Source organism: Labrus mixtus, chromosome 8 (genome assembly GCF_963584025.1).
Source record: "Labrus mixtus chromosome 8, fLabMix1.1, whole genome shotgun sequence".
Lineage (NCBI taxonomy): Eukaryota > Metazoa > Chordata > Actinopteri > Labriformes > Labridae > Labrus > Labrus mixtus.
Genome location: NC_083619.1, coordinates 6,570,710 through 6,594,834, shown reverse-complemented (window position 1 = coordinate 6,594,834; position 24,125 = coordinate 6,570,710). Strand labels below are relative to the sequence as shown.

The following is a 24,125-nucleotide window of genomic DNA, read 5'->3' as shown; positions in this document are numbered from 1 at the left end:
GCGGCCATCTTGGACAATGACGTCATCATACAAGGAAACGAGCCGCTAATTCCAAATAACAATTATTTATGTTAAACTTCTTTATTTTTATATGGGAAATATTTTATTCACAAATGTAAATTTAATCAGAAAATACATAAAGTACAACAATCAAAAATATAAATGGAACACTTTCTATAAACACTACATGGACTGAAAGACAGAAAAAAGAGAAAAAAAACAAAACAGGATATTTGTGAAAAAATATTACTGTAACCCTGTTTTTCTGTTTTAGTTTTAGTTTAGTTTTTTTGATACCCCTATGTATATCGTTGTAAATAGATATATAGTCTGTGTGTCTTGTGTTGTAATTGTCTTTGTCCTGAAACAATAATAATAAAAAATATCCAAATAAGGTTTGGAGAAAGGATGGAAGATGTGTGATATAGACCTACTGTATCAATAACAATTTTAAAGGTGCATTATGTAGATTTTCTATTGAAATTTGAAAGTTTGAGAAGGGAAACAATTCTATGCTATATTTCCTGAACTAAATACATAATACACAAACTTTATACAAAGGAGAACATTAGATAAAAAGCTATCAGGAGAGATAGGAGTTCACTGTTGCGGGCCCCAAACCACAACTTCTTGTGTAGCATTTTATCTTCAAACATTTTTCCAGGGATCACATTTTCCTCTGAGGACAGTTTGTGTATAGAGTTATGAACATATACCACAGAAACTGTACACTTCTCCAACTTTCACATTTACCAAATCTCCATAGTGCACCTTTAAGGAAGTGTCTTACAAAATATAAGGCTACATCCTACATATAACCTACCCAGCCAAACTGGTCTTAAAATACATTATAAGAACATTGACTCATTACTTACATTATTTTATTTTATTATTTTATATAAGATTTCCTGAAGTTGACAAAAAGAAAAACAACCGACTCCGACTTCTGTCATGGAAAATGTAAGGTTTGAACTTTTTGACTGTCAGGTGTTTGTTGTAATGGATCATACAGTCAGAACTACACCGCACCAGATCTATTTATCTGTTTTTATGAAAAAGATGATAAAAAAGCCTTAAATACCCTAAAAATAGGCCTAATAATAATAATAATAATAATAATGATATGAATGCAGTCGTTTAACATTTTCAATTCACCGTTTATTAAGGAGGTATTTGCACATCCAACTATCTCATAAAGTAGGTGCGTATAGGACATCAAAACTATCACGAAAAAAAAAAATCCTGCACACTCCTAAGTAGCCTATCACCAATTTATTTGAAAAAAAATCACAGTGTTTCGGTGCCTCGCTCTGAACCTACTTAGCAAGCTAGTGTGTGGGTTTTTTTTTCTTTTCAATTAACCGTTTATTAAAAGGTAAAAAAAACTACCTGCAAATACAGGGACACTAATGTAGCCAAAACATGCTTTATATCATTATATATCTCAGAGTTCCCCAGTTTCATAGAGGAAAACAAAAACCTGAGCATTGAAATGTTTCAGACTCATCAGCCTAACCCTCGTCACACTCTGCCTCAGACAAACAGCTGCAGCACAAGCATGAATGTAGTTAGAATCAAACTACCAGCATAATAAACCTGGTGAAAAGTTGTGTTTGCATAGTGTAGGCCTAACAGATGAAGTGGGTCATACATTTGAGGGGTTTTGGTTGTCTGTTTCTGTGCACAAATGAACACCTCTATATGGATGAATGTGTGTTGGCTGTTTAAGAGCACATAGTAGAGAAAGGCTGAAATACTCCCTGGTTGCCATGGTTCATCTTAAAGTGCATAATTTATATCAGAGCATCATTTAAACAAGAACAAAACCTTAAAGTGCCACAAGAATTATTTCACGAGTTTCATGCTCAGATTTTTCTGCAAAAACTAATAATTCAACTGAGGATATTTTCATTCTGATGAGCACCAGAGACTCCCAGAGATCTGAGCGAGCAACTCCTCAAACTTTGAAGATGGAAACTGTGAGAACATTTTGATGATCTCTGGTGTTTACTGTAATGATAAAACTTTACTTTAGCAGACAATAGATCTGTTCAGGCCGTCAACCAAAGATCTAAGAGAGCTCAAGAGCTCCCAGGAAAGTAGGTGGTTAGTGACTAAGATTTACAGATAGATACATGCAGTAATATGAAAGTCTTTACACAAGTTCATGAACTATGTTAGACCTGTAAATTTACTGAGTAAACACCTGTCAACGTGCATCGCAGGCCTCTGCATGAAACCATCAGCCTCTGCCTTTACCTGCTCGATATTAAAGAAAGCACCCTCAGTCTAACTTCAACCTCTTCCAAACATAAAATCTGCTGCCTTCACCTGCAGCCTCTGCTAACAACCTTTATCCACTGCCTCAACCTGCAGTCACTACCAAAAACCTTCAGCTGCTGACCTGCAGCCTCTGACAGAAACATCGGCTTCTATCTGCACCATGTAAAAAAAACTGCTGTTGTTTCTGATGTCTTCAACTCAAACTGTCTCCACCTGCAGGTAAAGGAGAAGAAATGCATCCAACTTCAATCTCCGTCAAATACCAACATCTATCATATCCAACTGCAGCCGCTTTGGACCCACTTGATTCCATCTGCAAACTCTACTAGCAATGTTAGCTTCTACCCGTCCAACACCTCATCCATCAATCTACAACTGCCTCCACATCTAGCCCCTACCAGACACTCATCAAATATTTCCACCTGTGCAAAATGAAGGAAAGCTTCCTCCAATCAAGCAACCTGTAGCTGCTTCCACTAGCAGTTTGTAGTTGACTGCTGCAGTATATCAGCAGCACCAATGCCTCCACCAGCAGCCTCTAACAGCAAACTGAGCTGCTCAATGCTTAGCCATCGTGTTCACCAGCAGGGGTTGCCAAAATCTATCAGCCTCCAACTCCAACCTCAATAGCCACCACCTTCAACTACTACTGTCTTATTTAACTGACTTCCTTCCATAATAAACAAAGTCTCAATGAATCTGTAGACTTCTGTGTCTTCTGAAGCTCTGAATGAGTTTTCAATCACTTGTTTAAATGCCATATCATATCAGTGTTATAATTGAAGTTGTCATAGTAACACCACTTGTGTTTAATGTTTATGGCAACATGTAAGTGGTAATAATGAAAGGGAAACTGAAACTTTTTAGCTAGTTATGATTTTACTAGATTGGTCCTTTATCATAAAGTATTACCTTAACAAAATATGACAGTCAGACAGACAGACAGACAGACAGACAGACAGACAGACAGACAGGCAGACAGACAGGCAGACAGACAGACAGACAGACAGGCAGACAGGCAGACAGACTGACAAGTATCCATTGTATTTCTTTTACAGGAAAAAAGATCTGTTGTGTTTTAATGAAGCGGCAACCTCGATCTTGAAAAATGAAGCCAATGCAAAATCCTACATTTCATCGAGTGTCCACTAGAGGTTGGCGCTCCAGGACCACCGGAAGTCACATACACATAACTGGCAAAAAAGCCGTTTTTACAGCATAAATAAAGATGTTTACAGCCTCTTAAAAACCAAACTAAATAGGTCTGATTAGTTATTGTCATCATGGACACACACAGTACACACTGTGAATAAAAAAAAAAACAGCTCTGTTTTCATTTTATGAACAATACGTGTTATCCATAGTTTGGCATAGCTGACATGATTGACAGGTGGGCGTGATGTAACGCTTAATGTAAGGCTTAAAACCCGCCTCAGCTCCAGCTCTCATCCTGTTGTTAGGTTGACAGTTGGGCTGAGACAGGATTTCCAGCATGGCGGCTGCTGCCAGATGAGCCTCCAGAGCCCCCTGCAGGAACAAATGGCTGACGTCACTCAGACTTCGTCCACTAATATTTACAGTCTATGGTTTTAATGCATCAAATCAATAAGATTATATATTGTATGTTTATAATATATTATTTCTAGAAGTCACTTGTGAGATTTATTTTTATGGCTTTGAAACAAGTTCTGCTTGTAAAAGTAAAATCAATCAAATATGAACTGTTTTTTAACTCTTACTTCAAATAGCATCAAGTGTACAGCTGAACTGATGAGCAAACGACAAAGAAATAAAATGATAATCATGTTACATTATTTTAATTCAAATACACAAAGAGCGATACAAAGAACATGACGGAGGTCAAAATCCACATATTTGATTTGATGGTAACATATTTTACATGATGAAAAGATAAAGACGGCAGATTACACTTTTATCTGTGATATACACACAAAATACAAGAACAAGTAAAAGCTACAACACTTCAATGTGAAGTGAATTTACAGGTGATTGACTTCCTGTGGTCAATAAAACAGTAAGTTAACAGACATCTCTTCTTTAACGTCTGCTTTATAAAGTCACTAAAGAGACATTGTTATAAAGACATGATGGAAGTGAAATGGATATTTCTCCTACAATCTTCTAAACCATTGACACGTATAACAATGTTTTTATGAGACATCCCAACATATAATGCTTCAGTCGAACGTGGACAGAGGAGTTCAGTTTCTGACTTGTAAAAAGTCTACCTTTGAAAGCACTAGAGTCTCATCAGAACATTAAAATGACACACCATCATAATGCAGATATGTTAGTTTGAAACAAGTTAGGACCGAGGTCATTCCATTTACTCCAAGTCATTTAGTCAGGTATGCAGCAAGTCCATTTTTTACCTCTAATTATTTTCATAGACACAAGGTATTTATTTTTACATTATTAATTTTTTACACCAATCATAAATGAACGCTGCTTTATCTTATCCCGCCTGCTTTTTGTTCAGTCCCTCTGTACACAAAGGTTTTAAAAATCTTATAAAACAATCTCTTCGTTACAAATTCATAAACGCCATTGGATCAACACTCGAGTGTCAAAAAGTCCAACAGAGAATATAAACTTCTTTTATATAGAGCTCAGAAATGTGCTAAAAGGTGAGATTTCGTTGCACTAAATACAATATTGTGTACACAGAAATAATGGTTTAAGACCCCACAAGATGCTGAAAGCTGCATGTTGTATATTCTCATAGGGACAAAAGCATTATATTCAGTATATTTACAGTCATTAGAGTGAGGCATATTTACAAGAAAAGAACCTCTAAAGTGGATCCAAACATATGGAAAGTCTCATGTTCCTCTCTAAGGCTGTTGCTGGTACTGTCCCTCTGTGGCGGTGTAGAAGTCCTCCAGGACACTCTGCATGTACTCAAACGTGGGTCTGTCCTCAGGTTTGTTCCTCCAGCACGTCATCATGATCTCATAGAGCTCTGCAGGGCAGCCGTTGGGCTGAGGCATCCTGTAGCCGTGCTGCAGCGAGGACATCACCTCTCCTTTAGTCATACCTGAGGAAAACACAGACACATGTGCAGATGTGTTAATAAAGGAGTATGAAGAGAGAGGCAACACTGACGGACAGTTCTGCTTGAGCTCACGTATGAATGAGTACATGCAAACTGTGGCAGTAGACATCTGACACACAGCAGCAGTGATTAGGGAATATGCTAGAAAGAAGCTGAAGTTAATGGCTCTGTTATAGATATTGCAGGTGTTGTTTCAATAAATGGTAAATGGTAAAGCGCTTTTCTAGTCTTCTGACTACTCAAAGCGCTTTTACACTGCAGGTCACACCTACACATTCACACCCATTCACACACTGATGGCAGAGGCTGCTATGTAAAGTGTCCATCAGTATAAACTAATCACATTCATACACATTCGCATACCGCTGATGAAGCAGCCAGATCAACTTGGAGTGTCTTGCCTAAGGACACATTGACATATGGCTGGAGGAGATGGGGATTGAACCCCTGACCTTCTGGCTGAGAGATGACCCACTCTACCACTGAGCTAAAGCCACGTCTATAGCAACAAATGGTGTTATGTGTCATTTTTAAATCCCTTTTAATTTTGTTATGTAATTGAGAAAATATAAACTGCCAGCAGAGGGCAGTAAATATCAGAATCACAACATAACAACACTCTGGTCCCAGTATCATAATGACTGTTTTACTGCTTAGTAAACTCAACTCAACTTTAATTAAACAGCACCGTACATACGAGCATACAGCTCATAGTGCTTCACAAAGACAAGAAAGAAGAACAGAAATTGACAGGGAAAAAAAAGAGGGATGACGTCAATTCAAATATAATTTAAAAATAAAATCATGAATAAAAACTTATGTAAAAAGTCAAGAAATTGTTAGTAATCAATAAAATAGGTGTAAATCAGCGAAAATTAAAATGCACCAAAGAAACAAAAACTGAAACTATTTCAGACACACTAGGTGTTTTTCCAAGTAAACAGACTCTGAAGAGGAAATATCCACTAGGGAGTTCCCTGAAAACTACACACCATGGGAACTTTTGTTTTGTCTGCATTCACTCCGCCACTGTATCGACTCTGAAGCAGGAGCTTAAAAGTATCCCTCTTAACGGGGTTCTAGGAACTAAAATAGTTCATAGTTCCTGCGATGTGGAAAGAATACAAAAAGAGGAGGGTTCCAATTGTTCCTAGAAATATGAGGAAGTTCCCGCGGTCCGAAAACGCCTAATGATAAAAACAAAGCTGGCCCTGATGATTGTGTGTGCACTTTAAAGGCCCTATTGAATTTTTAGAATTTGGCCCCCCCCCCCCCCCCCAAAATGTCTCAGATTCATTTGAGGCAACTTTTTTCGACATTTGGCATTTCCTTTTTTGTTTAGGAAAAAATACAATTTCCACTCAGGCACATCATCAACTGACATGATCGAGGTCCTATGAAAGATGTGAATTCATCACCTGACTCAATCAAAACCCTTCATTACGTATTACTTTAGGCCTGGCACACATTAAAAGATTTTAAAATCTTAAACGTTTTTGAAAATGTGAAAGACCCCGCACATATAATGACAGATTAACAGTTTTGTTCTTATAGAGTGTGGTGAGTAACGAGTCGACCAACTCAGCACACCACACACTAACCAATTCATTCACAAACAACCAGAGTCTCCACCTTAAAAAAATTCGACTTAAGAGTAAACAAACATGATAGTCAAGCTAAATGTGGCTAGCTGCTAGCTAGTACGTCCAAAACATTTTGGTCTAACATGTTCCTTGTCAGTTGGATTGTGGTTTGTTTTACAGGACACGTTGTATTTAACACTTGTGTTGTTGCCACAAATCAACAAGTTGGTCCTGAATGTATGACATCCATCTAACTCTATGCTTCATGTTTTTTGTTGTCGCCATGGTAATGTTTATTGTGCTTCCTGCTTCAGTCAGCTTGCTTCCTTATTGGCTATTGTTCCTCGGTGTTCTCCCCACACCACAGGATTTCTGATTTTGAACACGTTTAAAGTTTACGATTTTAAATTGGGGCGGCCCCGATCGACTTCCGAGCAGATCGGGGAGGTTAAAATCACTCTGGCAAGATAATCTTTATGTCCATCAGATAGTCAGGCCAACTGCTAACAACTGATAACTAACGGACTATGCGTTGGTCTTAATGTTGTTAGTTTTTCGTTTACCTGGGTAAGGGATTTTCCCATATGTTATGATCTCATAGAGCAGGACTCCAAAGGACCACATGTCCGACTTGATGGTGAAGGAGCCGTAGTTTATGGCCTCTGGAGCGGTCCACTTGATGGGGAACTTTGCTCCTGTGGAGGACACACACAGTTACATCCACATACATGAAAAGTCTGTCTTAAATTGTACAAAGATATCAATGAGGATACTCCAAAATTCTGTAAATGTCAGTTCTTTTCTCATACTGAATAACCCAGGCTGTACTAACACACACTCCCACAGGTCTCACTGACACTGTGTCATATGTAATGGAAGCTTTTTATTTGTGTACCTACATTTATTTTTAATTTTCCTTTAGTTAGTTTCACTGTCTTGTGGTTCCACATCACTGATCAACCAGGTTTCATCCAGTGACACAAAAATAAATGCAGCCTCTCCCACAAGTCTTAGACTGTCTCTCTGTGTACTGCACTGCATTATGGGCCCTGCTTAGACCTGGTCACAACATGTTCCTGGGTGATCTTATCACAGATGGACAGCTCCGAGGATGGCTATGCTCACCTGGCACTAACGTGACTTCAGTCAGTCAGACAACTCATGTTTGTATCTATTTAAAATAGTTATAGCAGCTGAACATAGTTTGTGTTTGGCGTCAAGGTTCTGACCTCTGCACTTCTCACAGTTTTATTTTACATGTAAGAACTTGAGGAGTGATGGGATGATATCTTAAACCCCCCTGTCAGGGACTACTTTCTATAGGTGACCACATTTTAACACAGCCTACTATACTTCATACAAGCTTAAAATCACATTAGAAATAAACACAATTTAGAAATATTCACATGGCACCGTAAAGAGAACTCCATCACTGCCCTGATTCAGTGGCAGTTTCTCCCAGAGTGCAGTTCTCAGACTGTGGTTGTAATTCTAATCAAATATAGTAAAGGTGTCTAATATTCCCAATTTCTCCATTTAAAACGAGGAAACTAGAAACTAGAAACTATGGCTGTGAACTCATCCTGTCATTCATGTCCCTGAGAAGGACAAACTACATGCTGCTGGAGTTTAGCACATTCAGCTAGTCACTCCACACACTAACCATGTCATATTGACCACTTTGCCACCATAAAAGACAGAAGTTCTTCCAGTGTCGCTGGTGCACTGCTATGGTAGAGCACGCACAGCGAGGCATTTGATTGGTACTTTCCATCCTGACCTTATGGCAGTATGGGTCGGAGATTTTGTAGACCAACAGCAACTATTGGGGCGCTAGATAGCCTAGCGGTTATGTCGCAACCCATGTACGGAGGTTATAGTACTGTACTTGTAAAAATATCTAAAAAAGAGAGAGAGAGATAAGCTGAGAGAGAGAGAGAGTTGGGGTTGGATGCAAGTGGCAGTTATCTGCAGGTTCTGCATCTATACGATATAATTGTACGTAAAACAGGAGATCTACTCACAAATCTGGTTGCGTTTCAATATCTGTCTAAGCAGCAAAAAAACTCTTTCCTAAAAAAACACCAGAGAGAATGACGATTAGAGGTCTTGTCTCACTTCCTGATTTTAGACCCTGCCTGTGGTTTAAGGCCTTCACATTCATTGGTCTTTGGTCTTTGTGGTACTGGTTCACATGAATCAAAAAACGTACAACAATGTGTGAAACCAACAGTCTGGATTCTCAGACAATAAAGTGATCTCCTGCCACATTACATGTTTAATTCTGAGTCTAGCTCTCTGAGGGGGATTTCATAATGCCATGTCACAAGTATCCAGTAACGGAGTCAGCTCCTTTGTGATGGGAAATAACCTCTCACCTCAGGCAACAATGGAGTCACACAGTCAGTTATTTTTTAACAAAGACACACAAAGTTTACCCTCTCTGGCCGAGTATTCGTCATCCTCTATGACTCTTGCAAGTCCAAAGTCAGCTATTTTACAGAGCAGACTCTCTGACACCAGGACGTTCGCCGCTCTCAGGTCTCTGTGGATGTAGTTCTTCTTCTCTATGTACGCCATGCCCTCTGCTATCTGCAGCGACACAGGGAAATGTAACGCAAAGAAAGTCAATGAATACGCAACTATTGGTTTAAACAGATAAGCTGAAAAGAACAACAAAACACATGGTAAAAACACAGACATGATATGATATGCAAAGTCATTCACACATGTGTTCAAAGCATCTCAAGGCTGTGAATGGTAGAGGAAATTATGCAAACGATCTATTTAAACTAGGGCTGTCAAATGATGAAATGTTTAAATCATGATTAATCCCTGAATTTCAATAGTTAATCTAGATTAATCACATTTTGACCACCTGTCTGAATTCCATTATTTAGCATTTAAAAAAATGTTTTTTTTGGCTTTTATATGAATTTCTGTCTCATGCTGAGGGGTAGTTTACTTCCTGTTTGAATAGAAATCTGCTTTTATTTTGATTAATGCATTAATCTCAGACCTTAATTGATCACTATAAATGTATAAACTGTAGCTGTTCCCACCCAACAAACCTAACCAGCGTACCTTTGCAGGTGCCTTATTGGCTGATATATAAGTGGATGTATTTGATTGGTTGTCTTTATGTATTTTTCACATGTTTTTTCACCTTTCTCTCAATTTCATACCTCAACTATTTAAATGTTGTGTGCAATGTGTTTCCTGATGACCCTGATGATGCTGGGTGAACCTGAGGAAGCTACAGGCAAAACACGTTGTCCGCTCATAATAAAGTGACAGTAAAGACATTTTCTGTTTATTTATTTCATCAATTTTCTTAACTCTGACCTTCACTCTTAAACTAGTGCTGACACAGCAAGTCGCTGATTAAAGTGGCTAATGTGCTGGTGTTATAATAATCTGTCCCTGGTGGATATCTCTTCTTTCCATTTGGATTGGCTTTGTTTGTATTCGACTTTGTTTGACTTTCTATATGTTTTTATTTACTTAAGGATTTAGCTTTACATCAAAATTAAATTTTAATGAATTAAAGCAAACACATGAATGCTCGATTTTACTGAGACTGTTCTTCCTTGCTGTAAATAATTTTGTAATTGTAACCAGACATAAAACAGCCAGAGCAGCTGCATTTAAATCTAAGTACGTATTCATTCATTGCCAATGTAATATTAAGCACATTCCTTCATATCAGCTGAATTAAACTACTTGACTGGCGACATGCAGCACAGACTGAGAAAGAAATAATAAAGATTAACTGGAAAGCCTTCCTCTCTACTTCTCTCAGAATGAAAACAACATGACGTTGTAAAATGGTTGGAAATTAAAAGAACAAAAACAGAAGTTGGGTTTTAAAAGTGAGCTTTCAAATTTGTACTTTTGGTTGTAGTTCCTACTTTCAGTTCAGCAATGGAAACTTTGCATTTATTCTTTTTTTTTTACAACCACAATGGCCTTGAGCAGTTAAAAATGCTCCGTATTTCCATCGGTGTGAGGGGTACCTGCGCTGAGAAGTCGATGAGCTTTGGTAGTTGCACTTTGCCTCCTGCGTCACTCTTTAAGAAGTCTAACAGGCTCCCTAAATACAAGACAGAAAAAGTCACATGACATGTTAGTTTTTGTTTTTGTACATCCTGCTAAGCTCTCTTTTAAAGATGAAGTCTAAGGTCACTGTAAATACCATTGGCCATGTATTCAGTGATGATATAGATGGGGGGTGTTTTGGTGATCACAGCGTAGAGCCGCACTAGCCTGTTGTGCTGCAGCATCTTCATGACGTTGGCTTCCTCCATGAAGGCTTCAACCGTCATGGTGCCTGGCTTCAGCGTCTTCACTGCCACTGTGGTGTTGTTCTTGTAGAATGCTGTTCATGAAGAGAAGCAAGACAGAGACTTTTTGAGAAAGGGGTATTTTTTATTTTCATGAAAGTGTTAGCCATAGTTTGGACATGAGGCTTATTTATGACGTGTTTGACTGTCCTCTTGGTAAACCTTGTGAAAGACATCTGGATCTCAGTGGGTTAAATTCCGGGTAAAAGAAAGGTTAAATAAAATCAAACTTCCCTTATAACTCACAAAACAATAACAATGGGGATGTAAACTGAGTTTAGTTCAGTTGAACCTTAAGCGATGCTATAACAACATTTCTGCCTGAGCTACATTGTACACGTTAAGTAAACTGTAACCCTGTAATATTACACATATAGAAGATTGCTATTGAACTTCAAAAAAGAGGTCAATAAGATAGTGGTGAAAATTTAAAAGGTACAGTATAGGAGGTTTAGGGTTAGTATAGTATATCAGTATGTCAAGCTCAATAACACAGCATCCTACATATTGCATGATCAAACATTATGTCATCACGTCATCAGCTGTAAATGTGGATTTAATTAAAACCTGTCCTGCCTGGTTAATGTTTTCAAAAACAGTGTCTGAGTTCATAATCAACACATGATCAGGGTTATTTGTTCAAACTTTAGAAATTCCCTTCAGACATGGTGGTTATAAAGTACAATTGCAATATGATTTGTTCTTACATCAGCACACATCCTAGAAACCAGCAGGAAGTGGTAACGTGATGTACATGAGACTCAATGTCACTGACTGGCTTCATGTTAGCTGTACAGCTTTACTTTATTACATGTCATCCTTAAGACTATCATTGGCTTAAAGTATTATTTACAATTATAGGTTACATTAGCTGATGATGTCATTTAGAAAGTAACTAACTATATCCACTCGGGTAGTATTTCTTCTTGCAATAACGTTAGCTGTGAAGTAAAAAGTCTCAAGTTAGCCAGCCTGCTGTTTCTTAGCTTTGCTGCAAGGACATGATTTTGGTAGATTTTTAATGTTGGCTGATAAAGTATTGAGCAAACAAAAAGATAACAATTAACCAGCAAACATCAACCCCATGAATCCGGGTTAATTAAACGACATTAAGACACTATTTTACCCAAAATCAAGCTAGCAATTAATCAGCACTGAGGATCATCTAACCCTTAGCTTTGAAACCAGACAAAGGTAACCCAATGATGTGAAAGCCCTGTTGATGTTGAGCCTTGTATTGCCTCAGATTTCTGTTGTGATGGTCTTCACTCAACACATCAGCCCTTTTCTGAGCTTTTTGTCAGACTTTAGCCTATATAGTGGTTAACGTTGTTCATTTGTTCAAATTAGCAGACTCTATTGCTAAAGAGGGAAAGACCTCGGCGCTCACATGAATGATGAATAATGAACTATATTGCAGCTTTGTGGGTAAACTGAACTGCATATGAACCAAGCAACACAAATGTGTTGTAGTATGGAACATTTTACAGACAGAGATACAGGATAAAAAAGGAAAAAGAAACTGGTACAGTTTGGGTTTGAACTGCTGGCTGCACTATGAAACTGACTGCTTATGTAATATTATTACTGAACCAATAAAACAGAGTTTCACCATTGTGTACTCTCGTCATACTGGAAACCTGGAGCTCGTCTTCCCCATCATTACTCCTCCTCTGAAGTAGCCCCAACCACAGAACATGCATCTATTGCTCTGAGGCCCGACAACTTCCCTCTTTTTTTTTTTAAAGATGTGCAACAGCAATGTTTTCTAACATTTTGTAATAAGGTTGTTTAACAGGAGACACAAATAATAAATGTGACAAAGTCATTTATCATGGTTGGTATCAGACAACGGTAAGATTAACCCATAAAGCTGTGCAATAAAACCATGTTTCCCACTTTGCACAGCCCTCTCTGATGTGTGTCATCACCCATCTCCACTCCCAAACAGTGATGCAAATCTCTTCAGACTCAAATGTTTCCTACATAGATGATAAAAACTGATAACCCTCATACAGACAGGAATTTGAACATCCAGAGCCAGTAATGGGAGCTGTTTTGAGCACAGCCTATTTCCAGAGACAGTAGTCAGTGCATACAAATATGCTCTACACCTAAAAGGTAACAAAAGAAGGAAGTCATTTTTGTTTTAATTAGGGGGAAATGGAACTTCCCCGCACTCTTCACTTCTGCAGCTCTGCAGTTTATTTACAATAAATGAGAAAAAGGATTTAGAAATCGTCTGACCTGTAAAAGTGAACGAGATAAACTGGCTGTCACCAACGTCAAAGAGAACTTATAGGAATATTTAAAGGTGCTGTAATAAATTAATTGAGGTCATATTAGTGTCGTGGTGTGTAAACCTCTAATCATGTCAAAAGTACATAAAAAAAAACGTTCAACATAAAGCTGGTTGTGCCATTAATCGTATCTTCACATCTTCCGGATGTATTTGTATCATAATCTGGTAAGGTTATGTTTTTTTTATGTATTAGCTGTCGTTTGATTTGCTGTTTTTTTAGGTTGACATCCTTAAGATAAGAAATAAAATACTGTCTATTAGGTCCCTTTTGTACGATCTGAATAATTCATGCCACCCTGATTGAAGTAAGGAAGAGTCACTATGGGCAAAACATTGAAAAAAAGGTTGTTGTTACTTCTAAAAGTAGTGCAAATCCAGAAGAAACCAGGAGACTTTTTTTTAATGAAGACAGAATTTCAAAACCATCAGTTAAACCCTTTTCACACATATGGAAATCTCCTGAAAAACCGCATTTTTCGCGCAGACTTTACCCGGAGTTTCTCTGGCCAGACCCCTAGTATTTTATCCGCAGAATATCAGAGTGAGCTGATGTCTGAATGCGGCAGCATATACTCCGGAGGTTTCCATTTCAGCCAATGGGACCCGAGTGACGTTTATATACAGTGACTGCCTAAAGTGTCTGCACACGACCACTACGCTCTCCGTGCACGTAATTAAACGGCTGCATTATGTTTTCTGTTCATCAGTATGTTGTTCTCCTCTCTTTTGTGGATGTTGTCATTCCATTGGATTACACATAGCATTCATATAAAGGAAAATATTCTCATTATAACGTCGTGTAGCTGACTCTGTTGCTACGGCCGCTACTTCCGCGTTGTTTATTTACGGTCGCGTTTGTGCTACTGTGCCAAAACTTGTCTTACGTCGAGAAATCCCCCGAGCCCCCTCCCCTCTGACAGGGATAGTCCCCCGCTGTGAGGAGCATATGTGAACGGCTAGTTTGGGAGAATCTTCGGAGAAGTCCTCCTGTAAATATCTAGATATTATCCGGAGCGCATATGTGAAAACGGCTTTAGAGTTTTGTTAAAAACGGGTGCACAATCACATCACAATTACCACTTTTGGCCACCACAGACAACCGATACGATAACTAAACTAAGCCAAGCCCAGTTTACTTTGTACTCACCCATCCAAACTTCTCCAAACTGTCCTGCTCCGAGTTTCTTCACCATCGTGATGGACTCTTTGGAGATCTCCCAGGCATCGTTATCCCACGGCTTCTGAACTTTGGGTTTCACACACGGACGATCCAGTTTACGACACAGGCCATCTGATTTACCTGGAAGATACACATCAACATTAGAACTAGGGATACACATCTACATTAGAACTAGGGATACACATCAACATTAGAACTAGGGATACACATCTACATTAGAACTAGGGATACACATCAACATTAGAACTAGGGGCATCCTTAAACAAGATGTAAACAAAATATCCATTGGATGCCTTTTCAAGCACTCAAATTATTAGAATAAACATTAGATATGTAGTTAATGATCTCATTGTACAATACTTGAATTAGTCTGAATATATCCGGGGGGTTAGGTGACATTTCTGTAATAAGGATGGTAAATGTGTCACTTCAGAAGCTGTACCCACTGTGGTAGTGTTTGATCATAGCGCCGATGTTGAGGAAAGACACTTTAGGAGAGATGTAGTATCCGCCATTATCCAACATCCTGATCTTATAGTGTTTGACTGAATCTGTCCCCGAGGTGTCCATGTCTCTGATGGACAAAGAGTAGCTTCCTTTGGGAGAAATCAGGTATTAAGAGAGTGAGTGATACGGTGGCTGACAAGTGCAAAGGCTCACACTAAGACTTACATTAAGAAAAGCATGCAGCATATTCAGAAATTCTGAGAATTAAAAAGCACATGCAACTACTGAAACGCACTGGAATAACATTAATGACACGCATCCATCTAAAAAACCTGTAAATGGGCTCCAGGACTGTATGGGGGAGGGGGGGCGGGTCAATGTTACAACTTATAACAAACAAGAGTGGGTGATGAAGACGAAGAAGTGGATTTATTGTTTGGATGAGAAAATGTCTTAGTTTGACAAACTAGAGAGTAACGTTAAAATAACTGGAACTATGAGATGCAAAGCGAGTCCAGCCTGGACCCTCACACTCGGGACGAGAGAGTTAAGCAGGTTTTGTTGGGGTAACCCTGGGATGCCTGGAGCCAGCACTAACGGCAAGGCTTACACATCCCCTGTTCTCAGACCTGTGTCATTTTCAGCCTCCGCATTTGTTTTGGATTTACGTGTGTGCTTTTTAATCTGCATTACATTAATGCACTTTTTCCTTCGTGTAAGTCAATTCTGCCGTTGCAGAACCTTTGCACTTATCGGCCACCATTAAGTGTTGATTTGAAATGGAGCAGTCTGAACTCCATACAATGAAAATGGGTACTGAATGTCACTGTATCTTTGTCTCTCATGTCTGTTTTTAATTTCCATACCTTTTGATGTTTCACTTTCCCTGATAAGATAAGAGCCGGGCTTGTTTGCTGGTGCCAACAACTGCCTCTCTGCATCCTTTCTGGTGATGTCCTTGAAAAACCACCTGCAAACACAGAGAAATCTGCTCATGTACAGGATGATCATACTCTTCCTCATGAGTCCATCAGTCCATGCACATTAAGTGCCAGTTATCTATGAGCAGCTGCTTACGCCTCTGTTTCGATGGTGTTCACTTCGGCAACATAGTTGGATGGGATGAAACCTTCTTTCTTGGTTGTCAACGACTTTGCTTTCCACCACTCCCCATGTCTGCAGAACATTTCAACATATTTGAGCACAATTATTGTTTTTCTTTGCCTAAGTAGTACCTAAGTACCTAAGTCTAGTTGTCATGAAGAACTGGACAACCCTCTTGAACCCTGTTTTATCCATTAAGTACCATCTTCAATAGATTTTAAGTAGAATCAAACTTCATATATGCATTAACACATCACATATCCAATCTACAGCTTGTTCAAACATAGTACTTCTTCATCTTTGCAGCAGCATTTGAAACGTTTGGTTGAACACTAGAATGTAAAGTATGTCCTCTGAACACTTTTGGTGATGCAAGGGTCAGTAATGATGGATGGACTATCAAGATTGATGAAGGTTCAATCAATCCTCATGGTGTGTAGATTAAACAGGCCTCAGTTTTGGACCTTGTGTAAGCATTGATCTTGGCCTCATATGATGTAATCAGTCCAGCATCAGTATCAGAGACTCACTCCTCTAAGACTTTCACCATTTCCCCCTTCTTGAATCCCAAGTCGTCTGGATGCATGGCTTCATACGGGTATAGGGTGATCATTATTTTACCGACACTTTGCTCTGAAAGGAAACAGAAAAGGGTAATAACATTTTAAGCACAGCTCAAAGGAATGAAAAGACCCACAGCTTGTCTTTGATTCCCCAGTTCTATCTCAAGTGCAGGACATGGATTACTCATGTCACTAAAAAAAAACCATCCCAAAAGGGCTGAAGAGATGATGACAAACAAACAAATGGAGACTACATAAGGAATCAACCAGGGTAGAACCATTTATAACAAGTTAATACAAAAAAATGTTACTGAGGATGGCATTAGGGGCTAGTTTTTGCTGCTATGTTCTTATTGGCTCACGAGTCTATCTGGAATAGTAAGAGTCTCACTCAGTTTATAGTCCAAATACTAAAAACAATCAGTTGTGTTGGTAATAAATATATTTTTTTCTGTCAATTTTCTTTTTATTCCTTTTTATTAGGACAGTGCACATTAATAAGCATGTCAGCAAATGGCATATGCCGGAATTAGCACAAAAGCTAAATTTCATCCTTCTCAGGCAGGTACTAACAAAAACATAAAACAAATTTATAATTACAGGTCAAAGGACAGTCTACCAGCACGCAAAAAAAAAACCTCACAGACAATTGGACACAGTTGTCGCATAAGAAATAACAGACCCACATGTAATTAGCTAATTCAAATTACAGGATGAGCCAGACCCCAAGGACCAGAATTGGAGGTATTAAGGAGTACATGACTGATTTGTTTTTAAAGTGATCATGAGTTTTAACTGAAAACTGATGTGAAGTTTAATATAACAATGTTTTTATTAGTGATTCCAAATATTGAGGTCACAGTCAATCATCTGGACTAGCTTATTGCAAACCAGCAGGCCATAACTATTGGCTAATGCTAAGCTTTCTGTGTTTAAGCTAGGTCACTAGCAAGGCTAGGTGGATCCTAAGCTAGCAGCAGCCTCTTGTGTTGAGAAATGAGGCCAAAAAACGGTAGATTCTCAAGTGTTTACTTCAGACTGGCTCCAAAAGGCAAGGAAACCCCATAAGATCTATATATCATATTAAAATGGCTTAGGCTTATTTTTCTTTTTATCACCACTTTCTTAGCTTCTCTCCCTTTCCTAGCATTTTCTGAAGAGAAAGGCTATAAGACAACATGACTTTTGGCTTCACACTTTTCAAATCAAAGAAAATCAGGGCTTTGGTACAAAATAATGTCTGCCATACCTTCCATCTTTTGGAACACCTGACCAGGTAACAGCGAGTTATTCTGCAAAGATAGATCAACAATTTATAAAGTCAGAAACAATGTCGGTGTCAAATGATAACACAGTTATCAATCAGTATCTATCCATCTAGCTCAGAGCTGAAATCAGTGTCTCTGTCAAAAACTTGAAGCTTGTTTTGCTCAGCTGCACGTCTCAAGACTTACTATGATGTTTTTTGTAATGGATGAGGTGGGGTCTCTGACATAATGCGTTTGCTCAGTACGTACAGTCTGCTGGCTGGTCTTTCCCTCCAAGCCTCCGCTCAGCGTGGACTTCATACAGCCCATCCTGTCTGCATGAGGAAGTGAGAAGAAGAAGAGTGAACTGGACTGCAACACATTTAACATTCACAGCTGCTAAGACAAACAACACCTATATATTTGGCAAGAAACACACCTGTGATGCATTACTTAAAAATAACACAAAATCTAACCACTGGGAAGGTCTTATTTTCCCTTTTTATCAACACCTTTTTAAAATAGAATAAATGAACATATCAGTCAGAAAGAAGAAACAGCGGGTGTAGTTTGCACATTTTTGGACATACAAATCAAAATATGGAAGAAACCGTCAGTAATGCAGAGAGTAAGAATAAATTCCACTCAGTCATCTGTTGGGAATTCCACAAGGTTACATTTTAGGGCCCTTACTTTTTAGTTTATTTATAAATGATTTACCAGACAGCTGCAAAAGAGTCAACTGTTGAATGTATGCAGACGACACAGTTATATACGTGGTAAAGACCCCTGCACTAAGATGGCAGCAGAGATCCTCTCAAAAGAAATGTCTGGTGTCAAAGTTACTTTTGAAATAGTCATCTCACCTTAAACTATGATAAAACAGTCTCAATGGGTTTCTCAATAAAAAGATAAGCAAATGATAATTTTAGAACAGACATTGATGAGAAAGAGATACACAAGGTACATAAGTTCAAATTTTTACGCATTATTTTAGATTATCAGTTGAAGTTTCACAAACAAGTAAAAAAGTTATGCAAAACTGCCAAAACAAATTTAAACAAGACAATATATACCACTAAAAGCAGCACAGCAGTTTATGCATACTGTATAACTGTTTGGGGCCAGGCTATCCAAACCACAATTACACCTATCGGTTCATTATATAAACAGGCACCGAAAATAATGGATCAGAAATCATTCAGATGGCACCATTTCCTCATTCTAAAGAAATACAATATACTGAGTTTTGACAGTTTCGTAAACTTTTATTTTTTAAATCTGATTTTGAAACATGTAAACAACCTTGGTCCAGAAACAATTTGTCAGCTAGTAAGCAAACCAAACAGGGTAATCATAACAAGGTCTACATCAGGTGGAAACTGTAGAGTACTAAAACATAAAACTACATTTGCTCAGTCATTTCTTCAAGTGTTTTTTTTCTCTGTATCCAGACTCAACCCATTTCTCATTTAGTCTTGCACATAGATTAGTCTTTGCTTATTTTGTGTTTATTGTTGATAAATGTTGTTATACTTATGTATATAGAGAACATAGTTAAACAAAGTCAAATGCCTTGTGTGTGTGAGCATACCAAGCCAATAAAGCTGATTTTTGATTCTTAGTACTGCAAAATACAATAAAAACCCTGTGGCTAAAAAAAGCATTTTCACGTGGTACACCAGTGACAGCAACCACTGACACACTGCCATTTGCATGCAAACACGCACAGACATAAACACAACCAAATGATTGACAGAATCTTTTAAACCTCAACAGTTGATTTGTGATGTGTGGTTTTGCATTGTCTGTTTGCAGTGCAGCAACCAAAGAAAGAAAAATCAACGTCTAGCACACATCCTGATGCATCTTATTAAAATCTTTAAAAAACATTTATGCAGACATTTCAGCAATGACAGTCATACACAAAACTTATTTTGTGGTTCTATCTCTGGCATTAACTTTATTTTTAAAGTAGCCGACAAGGTGTTCTATAAAAATGTGCTGCCTTGTTACAAAATGCTAGGATAGCGCTAAACGATAGCAGACGCAATTTGTATCCACTATCCAACAATGCTACCAGAACAAAATAAGTTCATTCACCTCTCACTCCATATGAATGATCAGACAACTGAAGTACGTCCATTAAATGCAAATGAGTTGTGTCTGACCCCACCCCTCTCTGGAAGGGCTTACGGCCCTGACACACCAAGACTGTCGGCCGTCGGTGAGCAGTCGTCGCCACTTGTTGAATCAGCATGAGTCTGGGCGGTTGGGGGTAGGAGTCTCTCTGATTGGCTGTTCAGCTACATGAAACAGGAGAGCCAGTGCACGAGAAGAAAAACGGAAGTGCCTCTTCTATTCTTGTTCCACTAATAAAACACCAAGGGCTGACAACGCCAGTGACATTTTCTACTTTTTATCAGATATTATTCTCCATTAGAAGTACCTATATTATGAATGTTGAGCGACAGCGGTGAGAAAATTGTCTTCTCGTATCACAACAACGGTTTATTTATCCGTGTCCTTCCTCGTCCTCTCCCGGTTTCCCCTTTTTGGAATGATGATTACAGACTCGTGTGCGCAGAACGTGGTGGTTGGCCGTCGTTACTCTCTCCCGTAAATAAACAGTCCCACAGAGCGCCCCCGCAGGCCTGGAGCACTTCCTTAATGAAGGCTAAACTTTCTGTACTTGCAGTTGTTTTCTGAGTATTTGTGTTTTTGACTTGTTTCTTTCCGGACTTGCAGTGTGTTTGATGTTATTGCAGTTGTTTTGCCTTTTTTGCAGCGCGTTTGGGTCTTTGCAGTGCGTTTCAGCCGTTGCATATGTTTCAGGAGTTTACATTTGCTTCTAAATGTGCAGCGTTCCTGAATATGCTGTGCGTTTCTCTAAATGTGCGTCGTTTCAACAAGTTGCCGAGCGTGTGACCCCTACTGGCCACCGTAGAAAAAATAAATAAAAGCAGAGTCAACACACACATAAACACAACGGTTTAGAAATAAATCATGACCAAAAAGATCACATAAAACCACGGTGATAATCATTCTGAAATAAGACAATGTTTGATCAACTGCTTCGGTAAAAAAAAAAGAAGGCAATGATTCATTGTAAATCAGCACCTGTTTTTTATAATAAGAAAAAAAAACACTGTTACTGACGTGTTAAAGGAAACTAAAGAAAGAGATTCAACCACAGAGAGACAAGAGGAACACACTCGGCACCTTTACGTGCTCTTAAAAAGTAAAAAGTGAACAGAGTAAGTGGCATGCTACAGTAATTGTGACGGTCTCTACACTACCTTTAATAGTCATGTTTCTACTAATCTTCAGTCTCCATTGTTCCTAGAGAGGAACCAGTTAGCCAGATTGAGAGCACCTGGGCCTAAAAGCCCAGTGTTTCTGTGACTCTCTCTCTCTCTTTCTTGTTCGACCTGGACTCGGCCCAACCATCGTTTACACATTTCAGTCTTTGTTCTGGTTTGCTTCACAACATCAAACACTTCATTATGCCACACATCCACATTCACACTACTGACGTTACTGACGGACACACTCCATGTTTGATGTTATCATTTTAGTTTTTTTACTTTCTTGCAATAAATTATTTTTTGCAGTAAACTTGTGTCCTTCCCATATTTGTCATGGCCTTTAAGCCAGTTATGACACAGTTGTCAAGATAAATGACAAATGAAAAGAAACAACCAACTACTTATTATCAACTGTAAAACAATAAACGGTTGCCCTCCAAGGAAAGTTTTATTTTTATTTTGGAAGTGTAGCTTCTGCATTTGTGGCAGATACAGTACGGGGAACAGAATAAAGAATTAAAGAAAGCAATTTGAACACCAAATAAGAACAGGGTTAACAGGGATATTATTTACTTTGCCGCTTTTTTAATATAACCCTGAGTCATATCAATCAATAAATCATAACAAAACGTTATCTTAGGACACTTAACATATAGAGCACGTCTCGACCGTAGTCCTTGTTATGATATCTACAGAGACCCAACATGACTCAGCCAAGACCAAGAACTCAGCTACAGTGGCAAAGAATCGCTTCCTTTAATGAGGAAGAAACCTTCAGCAGAAGCAGAGTAATTGGTGGACAGCCATCTGCCTGATGGGCTGAGAAAATGACGGTCTCTGTCTACAGGAAACACTGATGCAGGTATAAATGTGTTTAATCCAGACAACAGCAGTTAGGAAATATTCCACAGGAGGACACTGACGTGAAAGACAGCGTCATTGTCTGTCACTCATTCTGTGTCAACTTGACAGACCAAACATTGTTATTGCTAATATGGCTAAAAAAAGGCTACCTGCATTTTCAATAAAAGCTTTAAAATCTCTGATTAAAGCTTCCTACAGCTTTGCTTTAACCCGCATATATCTACCACAAAATGTGTGTGTGTGAAAGTCTATTTGGTCTATAAGACTATAAGAGTTAGTGGGAAGAAACAGTTAAAGCAACCAAAAAGGTCACGTTTAAAAAATAGAGTGTGTTCTTGATTTATGAGTAAGAAAAACCCCACAAAGCTAAGTCTACATGTGTTTACCATCCATGATATTTGTGTGTGTGTAAAGATGATTTAGAGTAGAGCAACAGTTTGGCAGTTTGTTTTCAGGCTACGTGCTTCACTGCTTCACTGCTTCAGTGCTTCTGGTGTATATTTAACTCGACAGTCAGCAAACAGCAGGAAACCAAGGGTCTGAACAGATTAGGAGCACACACAAACACACACACACACACACACACACACACACACACACACACACTTGATGACCAAGATACTAACTTCCTCTTTTACCAATGCACAGAGCCAAAAAGACCGGAGTGGTGAAGACATTAAAGGTGATGAAATACATGAAAGAAAACTCAAATCTACTGCAGAGTTTGATGCAACAAATAAATTACACACTACATTGTCTCCTTGATCTCATGCTAGTGCTGTTTTTACAACATGCTAAATTAAAATAATCTGTTAATTTACAACAATCTTTGACAATTTTGTTTTTGGGAGTGTTTGTAAAAGCGATCAAAATGGAACTTGAAGTTCAATAAACCAGTTTTTTTATGAAACAGCTGGAAGAATAATGTTATAATAACTGAAATAATTTAAACAAACATTAAAAGTCACTTTTTTAATGACAAAGAATACAAATAATTAAATAACATGTAAGCCAATATTTTCCAACCTTTGACTTTGTACACCAAATTAATTTTTATTTGCACATCTGTTTCTTCCTCTGTGTGTGTGTGTGTGTGTTTGAGAATGAACACGCTCTGTTAGGGCACAATAACATGACGCACAGCTCTGAACGCTGTCATTCTCACCTCGCGTGTATTTGTGCTCACCTCTCTCGCTGTGTTTTCCAAGTTGGTGAAAAAGTTCATCCACTGTTTTTAGTCCTCAGATTTCTTCTGTTTCTCATCTGGCTGATAACAGACAAGTCCACTGACAATCTGCAGGTGTTCTTCTCTGACAAGTGGGTCAGCCGGTCGACAATGTACTGTCACACTCTGCCACAAAGAATGAGGAACTTAAGAGATACCAGCCGGGGATTTTCGTTCTTACTGAAACTTCCTGGTACTATTGTTTAATGATTATTTGCATAGTCAGCAACACACACACAGACTGGGGGACAGAAGACAAACAGTATTTTAGTGTTCATATTGTCGAACACATTTGCTATTTCTTAAAATAGGAAAGAGTTTGACAACAATGTATTAAATGTATGAGAAACAGAATCCCTTGAAGGAGTTTTTACAAACATTCAAACTTCCAATGACTTTTCCTCATTAATTAAAATATTTTATCCTAAATGTATTATTGTTACAAAAAAACTTTCAAAATCTGTACAGCACTTTTTTCACCATAGCTTGAGTGTCATGCATGTTGTCCTGTAATGTTTGATAAAGAGCGCCACCTGTTGGCCAAACGGCAGAGTTACAATAAGACACAATCAGACACATTTTACTGTGACCAGTTTCTTT

General features: G+C 38.4%; 1 protein-coding gene across 4 annotated transcripts; it reads right to left on the bottom strand.

Moving 5' to 3' along the window:
* Positions 1 to 4,084: 4,084 nt before the first annotated feature.
* lyn (LYN proto-oncogene, Src family tyrosine kinase) lies at positions 4,085 to 23,674 on the bottom strand. Of its 4 annotated transcripts, none has more exons than XM_061043969.1 (13): positions 23,487 to 23,674; positions 18,336 to 18,463; positions 18,131 to 18,173; positions 16,849 to 16,951; positions 16,292 to 16,390; positions 16,081 to 16,184; positions 15,214 to 15,363; positions 14,735 to 14,887; positions 11,138 to 11,320; positions 10,959 to 11,035; positions 9,381 to 9,534; positions 7,506 to 7,637; positions 4,085 to 5,341 (listed from the first exon to the last, which is right to left on the bottom strand). In XM_061043969.1, the coding sequence occupies exons 2-13, from the start codon at positions 18,456 to 18,458 to the stop codon at positions 5,139 to 5,141; spliced, it is 1,524 nt and encodes a 507-aa protein (XP_060899952.1). In that variant the 5' UTR covers positions 18,459 to 18,463; positions 23,487 to 23,674; the 3' UTR covers positions 4,085 to 5,138. The 4 variants fall into 4 exon arrangements, with proteins under 4 accessions (XP_060899952.1, XP_060899953.1, XP_060899950.1 ...); XM_061043970.1 differs by having other exon boundaries at positions 18,399 to 18,463; XM_061043967.1 differs by lacking the exon at positions 23,487 to 23,674 and adding an exon at positions 20,232 to 20,424.
* Positions 23,675 to 24,125: the final 451 nt, after the last annotated feature.

Bases quoted from the DNA above. Each gene is read 5' to 3' on its own strand.
- lyn (XM_061043967.1), bottom strand. From the start codon at position 20,388: ATGCTGATTCAACAAGTGGCGACGACTGCTCACCGACGGCCGACAGTC. The intron at 18,464-20,231 runs GTGAATGAACTT...TTCCTCATGCAG, and splicing joins TCATTCATATGGAGTGAGAG to ACAGGATGGGCTGTATGAAG. The intron at 15,364-16,080 runs GTATGGAAATTA...TTTCTCCCAAAG, and splicing joins GGAAAGTGAAACATCAAAAG to GAAGCTACTCTTTGTCCATC.